This window comes from Trichomonas vaginalis, chromosome III, assembly GCF_026262505.1.
Source record: "Trichomonas vaginalis G3 chromosome III, whole genome shotgun sequence".
Classification (NCBI taxonomy): Eukaryota; Parabasalia; order Trichomonadida; family Trichomonadidae; genus Trichomonas; species Trichomonas vaginalis.
In genome coordinates this window covers 25,743,977-25,753,811 of record NC_067205.1, presented here as the reverse complement: position 1 = coordinate 25,753,811, position 9,835 = coordinate 25,743,977, and the positions used below count along the sequence as shown (strand labels likewise).

At 31.9% G+C, this 9,835-nt stretch overlaps 4 protein-coding genes across 4 annotated transcripts, besides 3 other annotated features; 1 reads left to right on the top strand and 3 right to left on the bottom strand.

Annotated features, from left to right (window-relative positions):
- The first annotated feature begins 179 nt into the window (after positions 1-179).
- Positions 180-873: a mobile genetic element.
- A 2,417-nt stretch (positions 874-3,290) lies between these two features.
- Positions 3,291-3,327: a mobile genetic element.
- Positions 3,328-4,654: 1,327 nt separating this feature from the next.
- Positions 4,655-6,107, bottom strand: TVAGG3_0764700 (protein kinase protein; the record flags this gene model as incomplete). The annotated part of the gene is made up of 2 exons (XM_001304552.2): positions 4,878-5,708; positions 5,802-6,107. 2 exons carry the CDS (start codon positions 6,105-6,107, stop codon positions 4,878-4,880), a joined length of 1,137 nt encoding a protein of 378 aa, XP_001304553.1.
- A 607-nt stretch (positions 6,108-6,714) lies between these two features.
- On the top strand, positions 6,715-7,281 carry TVAGG3_0764690 (eIF4e-like family; the record flags this gene model as incomplete). The annotated part of the gene is made up of 1 exon (XM_001304553.2): positions 6,723-7,235. The coding sequence occupies one exon, from the start codon at positions 6,723-6,725 to the stop codon at positions 7,233-7,235; it is 513 nt and encodes a 170-aa protein (XP_001304554.1).
- Positions 7,282-7,295: 14 nt separating this feature from the next.
- TVAGG3_0764680 (uncharacterized protein) lies at positions 7,296-8,150 on the bottom strand (the record flags this gene model as incomplete). The annotated part of the gene is made up of 1 exon (XM_001304554.1): positions 7,296-8,150. One exon carries the CDS (start codon positions 8,148-8,150, stop codon positions 7,296-7,298), a length of 855 nt encoding a protein of 284 aa, XP_001304555.1.
- Positions 8,151-8,286: 136 nt separating this feature from the next.
- TVAGG3_0764670 (protein kinase protein) lies at positions 8,287-9,363 on the bottom strand (the record flags this gene model as incomplete). Its single annotated transcript, XM_001304555.1, has 1 exon — positions 8,287-9,363. One exon carries the CDS (start codon positions 9,361-9,363, stop codon positions 8,287-8,289), a length of 1,077 nt encoding a protein of 358 aa, XP_001304556.1.
- A 98-nt stretch (positions 9,364-9,461) lies between these two features.
- Positions 9,462-9,499: a mobile genetic element.
- Between the last annotated feature and the right edge of the window lie 336 nt (positions 9,500-9,835).

The following is a 9,835-nucleotide window of genomic DNA, read 5'->3' as shown; positions in this document are numbered from 1 at the left end:
ACAGGCAATGTCTCCCGGAATGACACATGCAGACCAACAAGAGTGCACAATGCACTCTTGTCGGTCAAAGTTCCGCATTCAAGTTATGAATGCGGAACAGTATGCCATTCTGGGAGACATGCACAGGCAATGTCTCCCGGAATGAGACACTGCGACCGTCAGGAGTGCATATTATCATCAAAAATTCAAAAAAAAAACATTTTTCTTTTTTCTTTGGCGAAAAATGTACTTATTTTTTTGAAATTTTCGAAATATGATTTTTTTCGGGAGACTTTTTCAAAATTTTAATATGATAAATATGAGTTATTTTATGTTCTCTATTTGAGAGTCTGCTTATTTTTGAGTATTGAGCAAGATTGAAAAATGAGAATATTTAGGAACATAATAAATCGATTTATCTCGTCATGTAGTTCATATTTTCGCGTTCTGAGAGCGGAAAACGCATTTTTTGAATGCGTAGATTCCGAATCACACGGAAAAAATAGGTTTTAATAAGAAAAATAGACAATTTATGAAGTAACAAAGCACATAGTATTATAAAAAAGAAAAACATTTTTCTCATATGAAAGAAAATATAACGTATTTTTTACAGAGCGTAGGTATATATCGAGCCAATTCACACCATAAATTCTTTTCTCGTTCTCGGGCCTATAAACAACCTGAGGTGCACAACAATATTAACTTATACTGCTGTTATCTGGATTTGAATCCTCAATTGAGAGAATTCCAGATAACTTCAGTATAAACAAACCATATACATGTTTCCTCCTTGCTTCTAGGCCAAGCATAACAAGTACATTACCTTAGAGCAAATCTCATTCGGAGTTTCTCATTTAATGAGAGACTCCGAATGAAATCTGCCTATTTGATTAATATTGTGCTTTATGAGATGCAAATTCTGATGATAAATATTGATCTAGAGCTTATATAAGATGCGAAGAAACTTCAAAAAAAGCTAACCGGTAAAGACAGCAACTTGCAACACCAAGTTGCTCACGTAGTGATTACAAGCATATCTGCAAGGCAAAGTCCTCAGGATGCAGAACTTTGCCTGCAATCAGAAAAGAGATTGCAGCAGAGTAACCGGTAAAGACAGCAACTTGCAACACCAAGTTGCTCACGTAGTGATTACAAGCATATCTGCAAGGCAAAGTCCTCAGGATGCAGAACTCTGCCTGCAATCAGAAAAGAGATTGCAGCAGAGTAACCGGTAAAGACAGCAACTTGCAAAGTCAAGCAGTTTCTGAGATTTTGATTTATAAATCATAAACCTTCATGCTTGATGATTTTGTAGAATTGTTAACTCATGTCATCAGTTAATGCTCACCTAAGGGAGGTGTTTTGCGGGAGCTGGGGGTATCTTGGTGAGTACTCAGGAGGCCAAGAAGGGCACCCCAACCGACATTTTGCTGATGGATTGAGTTCGCAACCATTTTTATAACCGTAAAAACCGTCGGGACAAAACAACTTGAATAATTGAATTTTTTAATGATAATGATTGTGAAATAACATGTAACTATAATTTAAGAATGCCATATTTTTGTTAAAAAAAATTTCGAAAAGTGAGAGATTTTCCGTTCTAATAAATATATTTGATAACCGGGGCGTCCCCCGGAATCAAATAAATTATCATATCGAGAATCGGAGATCCTTGCAGTTTCGATTTTTTCGAAAAGTGAGAGATTTTCCGTTCTAATAAATATATTTGATAACCGGGGTGTCCCCCGGAATCAAATAAATTATCATATCGAGAATCGGAGATCCTTGCAGTTTCGATTTTTTCGAAAAGTGAGAGATTTTCCGTTCTAATAAATATATTTGATAACCGGGGCGTCCCCCGGAATCAAATAAATTATCATATCGAGAATCGGAGATCCTTGCAGTTTCGATTTTTTCGAAAAGTGAGAGATTTTCCATTTTAATAAATATATTTGATAACCGGGGTGTCCCCCGGAATCAAATAAATTAGCATTACTAACATTCCTTTTTTATTTAAAATTTTCAATTCTTAAAACAAAGTTTTACTTCTATTTAATTATTTGCCATGAAAGTATAGAACATTAAAAATTTATCCTACTACCTCCACCCTTATAATACCTTCAAAAAAATTATATCTCAATTTATTTTCTATCTTTATATTGATGTGCTTATTCAAAAACACTAAATCATAAGTCTTCAGTTCTCAAAATACTCTCAAATTATCTCATTGCGCATATTTTGAAATTTGATAATTTTAAATTGTTAAAAAATTCATTAATCACAGTAAAATATCTATATACAACAATTAACTAACTGATTTCACATCTTGAACATTCGCATTTATTTAATATATTTGAATATCATTTACATCTTATTGAATTAGATCATAAATCACAGTTCCTTAATATACTATCTAGCTAATCATTATTGTTGCACAACTTACATTTGATTAAACACACGTGTATAATTCTGTACAACTCATATCTCTATCAATACTTTATTTATAATCAAAACAAAGGTTAAAATTGTATACCCTGTCACTGTAGAGTATTCTCCCAACTTTAAAGTGAAAATCAAAATTTGATATTTTAGTAATTTCATGTGAGATCGTTATTTTATAGGAAAACATACTGAAAATGTTTATAAGATGTTTCTCTATCATATGCCAAAATATCATGGCTTAAATGCTCTCCTAAGTGTCTATAACTGAATTTTAGGGCAATAACCTTATTCTAAATGTTGGGAAAGTAGGGTATATTTTTTTGGATCAAATCCATTTTAATAGAATTTATATACTATTCATCTATTAGTAAACACTACCGTATATTATTTTTTAAGCTATCTTTTTTTTTGAAATTTTATTCAAATCTTTGGTCGCAAGAAGAATTGCATGATAAATAAAAACATTTAATCAAAGTCAATTTTATTTTTCATATTCAAATGAACTGAGTGTTAACATTTAACATTTTTTGCTAATTGTCGTCAAAAATTAGGCGTAAAGCAAAAATTGATATTTCATATGGTTTTATGATAGATAAGCATTATATTCCCACTCATTATATTCGTAAATTTTGAGGTTTATCCTTCGCTTTTAAGATCATTGAATTTGATTTTTATATAAAATAGTTATATATTAGAAAATAATATGAGTTTATGTGATATTATTTTTCAGAAGATTTCATTCTATATGCCTATGAAAAGTACTCTCAAAACTAACTTTTTCCTAATTATAATTAAATCTAGAATATTGTATTATGCTTAGTATTATTTCATTTTTCTCATTCAATTTAGAATTTACAAATGTCAAAAAATTGAGAGCTGTCACTTTTGATGAATTTCTGTTTATTACAGTTTCCACTAGATTAACAAATAAACAATAAATTGGAATAATGTAATGCCCAATCATTCATTTTAAATTTTAGATTTAAAACAATATTTTCTCCATATTATTATAACATGAATCGCTATGATATAAGAAATATATTTTCAATATTGAAATTGAAAAATTCTAAAATTTTTGAAATTCAATTTGAGTGTGATGATCGATAACATATATTTTTTAATTAAAATATTGTGTCGCTATCATATAAATATACTATTTCTAAATTAAAAATAGGGGAAAAAGTACTATTTAATGATGAAATTGCAAATAATATCAATATATATATATTCATGCTGATATATTTTGGGAACAGATTGGAAATCACATAAATAGGATTGTGTTAGTTTGTCATTGATATAAAACAAATTTTCGAGCTAATTGAGCGAATTTAAATCACAAACACTTATATTTTCTATTACAAGGTATATTTGTAATATACAACCAGTAAATAGCTTTCTCTAACTTTTACCAGCTTAGATGATAGCAAATTAGATACGAATTTCATGACCCCTCACCAAATTCCATTAAAACATATACAAATAAAAGTACTAAGTGGGTATCATCTAACCCTAGAATTATAGCTCCTAGGACTCATCCTAGATGGTAGTTCTGGAAAAACACCTGGTTTTTGGAGTTGCAAAAGTTAAAAATTGAGGGTAATCTCTTTTCATTGAAACTGGACAATAAATACGGTCTCACAGGTACGTATGGACGATTTTAAGAAGACTTTGTATTTCCAAATTTTTTTCAAAATAAGGAATATCAAGTGCTTTCCTTAGAATCTTCCATTTATTTTTATAATTCCAAAATTTTTTTGGAAAATTGGATATTTGATTTTAGATTTTCATGAATAATAATCATTAAAACAGAATTATAAATAGCCAATGATGCAATAATATTCATATATTATCTATTTCATTATATTAAGTACTATAAAATTTCTTATTTTAATGATATATTTTCATAATACGTTAAAATGAGGTGTGTAACATATGGATACTATTTAATTTCGGCATAACAATAAATTCACATTGAGTTAAATACTATTAATACTGTTTGATTCAGAAAATTGATATTATTTTATTAAAATCTTATTAAAGAACATGAATTTTGGTTTGTTTTCTGGCAGAAATAGCTTTTCCGATATTTACATCGAACATTTATTACCAAACATATATCTCGATTGAAAACCTTTCAACGGAATAAATCTTTATGTACCTACATTTACATATTGATAGACACGTTAGATATGATACTAAAACTTCTTTGATTTAGAGAAGAAAAAAAAAAATTTATTTTTTTATTTATATATTTGAAAAGTATAGTATGCTTGTTTGAAAGTAGGCGGAAATAAACCCGCATTCACGATCTTGTCGCATGAAATCAAGTAGATTTGATTTTCAGAACGAGAAATCAACTTAAACGGAGAGAATCGTGGAATTTCTATTTTCTATAATACATATATATCACTAATGTTCCAATATATATCCAATATCTATATCAGAACATAATATAATTATAGAGGCAAAGATAAGAAAGGATGTTGCAGCGCCACGTCAGCAGTGATACGCAGTGCTGGGTCTATTTGTAGCATTTGCTGTAAAAGGTCTATAAATACTCTCCTGTGTTCCATTTCTACGGAGATTTGCTCGTCCGTCATATCATCTGGGTACGCGTAGTTCATAATGATGTCGTCAAGGTGCTCGTGTATAAAGTAAGGCTGGTAATTGACGAAATTCTCGTCATTTTCTAGACAAAGAATTTCAGCGGATTTCAGAGTTTCATCTGGCATGAATAGCTCATCATGACGCTCTGTCTGTTCTCTCATGTTCGCCGGATATGGTCCGAGCATCTGTGCAATCAAACAAATGAGATGACGTTCAGATTCTGCTGGAAACAGTGGGAGGCCAAGCATGAGCTCAGCCGCCACGCATCCGGTCGACCAGACATCTGCTTTAGTATCATATTCTAAATGTAGTGCTACTTCTGGGGCTCGATAATATCTTGATTGCGTGTACGTGTTTTGTATTGTATTAACGACGACACAGCTTCCGAAATCAACTAGCTTGACGTGGGATGAAGTGTCGTTCAAAGCGCATATATTCTCTGGCTTAACATCGCAATGAATAATTGAAAGATTCGCTAGGTTTTTTAAAGCAGTAAGAACGTCTCGGAGAACTGATTGCACGAGGTTGAGAGGTAGACCGCTGTATTCTATTGCCTGCAAAAACGAAAGAGTTGACGGACCACATTTGTCAAGCACAATACAAATATGGCCTTGGTATTGGAAGTATGCGTGAACATCCGATACATATTGTAAGTCCTCGTCTGAAGAGTTGGCTTTAATCTGTGTGTTAGTAAAATTTAATTTTTTTTTTCAAACACGTTTTCTTCGCAAAATTTCGATATTGCGAAGAACACATGCTTGTAAGAAACATACGTATGCAAGAGCTTGCGTTTCATATTGAAACTGTTCCAATGAATCTCTTGTCGATTTCGAGATTTTCATCGCATATAATAAAGGATCCCCTCCAGAAGGATTTGGCAAGGATACTTCGTAGACTTGCCCCCACCTTCCTTCACCGAGTTTCCCAACAACTGTGTAAATTTGATCGGCAGGGTCTTGAATTTGAGAATTCTCATATAGAATAAGCTCAAAATTAATGTTATCAAGACCACCATTTTCCGCCGGAGTCGATGGATCAATGAGCACCTGACCCCTATCGGGTTGGGTTTGGGCACTCATTTCAGACTAACAAAACGGTTGAAAAAGTGCTAATCATAAATCTTTTAAAATCTCGAGATTATATGTTATTTCGGCATTATAGACTTTCAAAAACCTATGAATAATAATTGACCAAACTGAATTTTTTTCGGGATGTCAACCTCATTCTCCAAAAACATTTGTTCCTAAATGTGCGTAATACATTAATTGAGTTCAAGTTCACACGTTTACTCCTTTTTGATAGGAATTATTAATAAATCAACTTAAATTAAGATATATCTTGATTCGATATCATGAGCTATGGGTTCTAAGTTTCTACATCGCTATGTATTCTCTTAGTGAGTTTTGGCATATGAATTGAAACTCAATATACATATAAAAGTAAGTGATATATTTATTATTTGATGAATTAAATAAGGTTTGTAACCAGCATTCATATAAGTAAGAGTATTTAAGAATATGTATTATGCAATTGGCCTTCTATTCAGTCTTTACAGCGATAATCCCTTCTTCAAATTTTGTCGTTTCTGACCATATAATGAAAGGAATTATGTTTTAATAAATTTGCAACAGTTATTAACCATGTTTAGTTTATGTGAATTGTAAAAGTGACATCCTTAGAATTTTTAAGTTTTCATGACTACTGAAGAAATTAAGTTACATCCATTAAATCAAAAATGGTCTTTCTTCTCAATTGCTATCAGAGACAGGTATTACGATGAAATGCTCTGCAATATTCCTATCGAAAACGTTGAAGATTTATGGGAAATTGTTAGAAAACTCCCAACACTTGATAAAATTTCAGGATATAATATAGCATTTTTCAAAGATCCATTTAAGCCTCATTATGATGATATTAATACAAGAATTTTCACGATCAGACTTGATAATCGTGACCCAGAACTATTTTACAAGTTAATTGCATTTTCTGTTGGTGGAGAATTCGATCATAAAGTTGGAGAAGGTTTTAGAGGACTTTACATCATTGTTAAAGATCGCACTAAGATTAGCTACGCATTTTGGTTTGATCCAGCCAAAGTTGAAGATGGAAATAAGGTCAAGCAATGCATATACGACGAAATCGGATTACAAATGGATATTGATATTGATAAATTGATAGACAAGAGCTACATGACTCAAAATAAATAGTTAAATCATATAATATACACTTTTATTTGATACTAACATATAAAAATATAAACATATTGGTTAGATTTTAACTTTGTTTCTTACATTGGCTGATTGATCCGGCTGATCGTTCCTTGTGAGGTTATATACTATGTTGTTCAGATCTTCAGCATCAGCTTTAAACTGGTTCAGATAAGAATTTGTAATTCGAGATTGGCCCGAGATATATTGAAGGATAAAACTATCCGTAGGGAACGTTGTGTTAGATAATTCAACTTCTTCTGATCTTATCGACTTAATTGCATCAATAAGACTTTTTGTTTCATCAGGGTTTGAAGTAACAAGAAAATCATTCCAGCTTTCTGTGGGAGACATGTATAAGTCGGAGAGAATTTGTGCAAGTCGAGGATCGAATGGAGTTCTCGGTTGACGAGGAATTTGAATTTGATTTTGAGCTTTTTTACTTTTGGATTCTTTCTTTGGAGCCTCTGGCGGTGGGTCAATGATTTTTATCAATTGCTGGCATCTACTATGTATTTCAGGCCATAAACTACCAGTTCGAAAGATAATTGCATTCAGCATTTCTTGTTTTGTCCTATTTTTCATATTTTTCATACCTAGAGTTGAAACTATATGATTAAATTCTCTGTATGATAATAATTCGACACAATCACTTCTTGATTTTAATAAATTTTGGGGCAAACGAACAACAGCACTACAAAAGGAATCAGTAAATATGATGCTATTTACAGTTGTCAATGGAAAAATCTGGATTTCTGATGAAGGAGCTGGTTCAGGATTTATTTTTGGAGTCGAAACAGGAATATTTACTGCTTGAGGAAATTGTTGCTGAGCTGGCGGTATTGTTTGTTGATTCGGATTAAAAACTTGATTCATTTGATCCATACTATTGAATTTTTGCGGAATTTCATTCATTTCTGCAAAAAAGTGACAAAAATTATTTATCATTTTGAGAATTGTATTTTTTTTTCTAAAGACAAGACAGAGCAATTTAATATTTTTATCAATACAACCAAAAACACACAACAATATAGGATAAAAAAAGTGTAAATTAAGCAATATTACAAGCCTTTGATACAGGATGGAATTTCTTGGAGATAATATTGCCTTCAGCCATTCCAATTGTAATATGACCTTGTTCATCTGTAGCCAAGCCGTATAAATCGGGTTCAATAGCGTATTTTCCTTCTTCAACCTTGAGAGGGATTGCTGAAATCCTCATAACAGACATTGTATCCAAGGTTTCCCAATCAAATGTTGTTGGCTTAACTAATCCTGTTTCTTCAAAGGATTTTTCGATTTCTTCGATCCAGCCATCGTAATCAGGCTTTGTAAAGAGTCCGAGATCTTCTATCTTGGCGTGTAAGTTCTGCAATCTTGGTGGAAGAATTTGGAAAGCAGGGGAATTCCTGATTCCTCTCTTTCCTTTCATAATTGCAACTTTTTCTTTCTCATGACTCCATGGAAGAACACCGTATGCGAGTTCGACAATTGTGTAAAACCATGAATACATATCGTCTCTAACTGTTAAATCGAAGCCAATATGGGCATTTGGCGATGCGTATTTCTTTGTACCTTTGAATCCAGAAAATTGGCGTACTTTAATTGGTTGTCCTGTTTTTGGATCAATATATGTTTTTGAAAGTCCAAAATCAATGAGAACTAGGAAATTCGGAGAGCCCAGACGAATTAAGAAGTTTGATGGCTTAACATCATTATGTATGAAACCTCTTCCGTGGAACTCTTTTAATATACGTAACATTTCTTGTGCGATGCAGAGTACAGTTGGAAGAGAAAGCTTTCCACCAGGGAAACATCTTCTAAGAGCAGAAAGTGATGGACCTAAGAGTTCTTGAACAAGATACCGATTTCTCGCATCTTCTCCGTATTCAATCATATGAGGAAAATGGGGTGAACCTTGAAGTCCACACATAAATGTATACTCTTGATGAAGACTTTGCTTTCTTGCTTCGCTGATTTCAAGCTTCATTGCAAACGCTTGATCTGACTCGCTATCGCAAACAAGGTATATATCTCCGAATCCACCTTGCCCAATACATTTAATTATCGTGTATTTACCAACGATTTTTCCAAAGCTTAGGATAGGGCGTTGATGACTCTTTTCCATTTTTTTCTTATCCTCTATCGTTCATGAGCAATTATCATTCCGACGAATAATGTCCATTTCCTTATATATTTAAGTCCTATATGAGTACATACTTTTCATGTTGTAAACAGAAATTCATCAAAAGTGACACCCCAGAAAAGCTAAAATATTGAATTTTTGGAACTTTTGATAGAGCACGTTTTTAAATATTAATTAAAGTAAATGTATATTTTGTAAAGATTCTTTTTAATAAAAAAATAAAATTTTGAAGAAGAACACAAAATCTTCTGAAAAATAATATCACATAAACTCATATTATTTTCTAATATATAACTATTTTATATAAAAATCAAATTCAATGATCTTAAAAGCGAAGGATAAACCTCAAAATTTACGAATATAATGAGTGGGAATATAATGCTTATCTATCATAAAACCATATGAAATATCAATTTTGCTTTACGCCTAATTTTTGACGACAATTAGCAAAAAA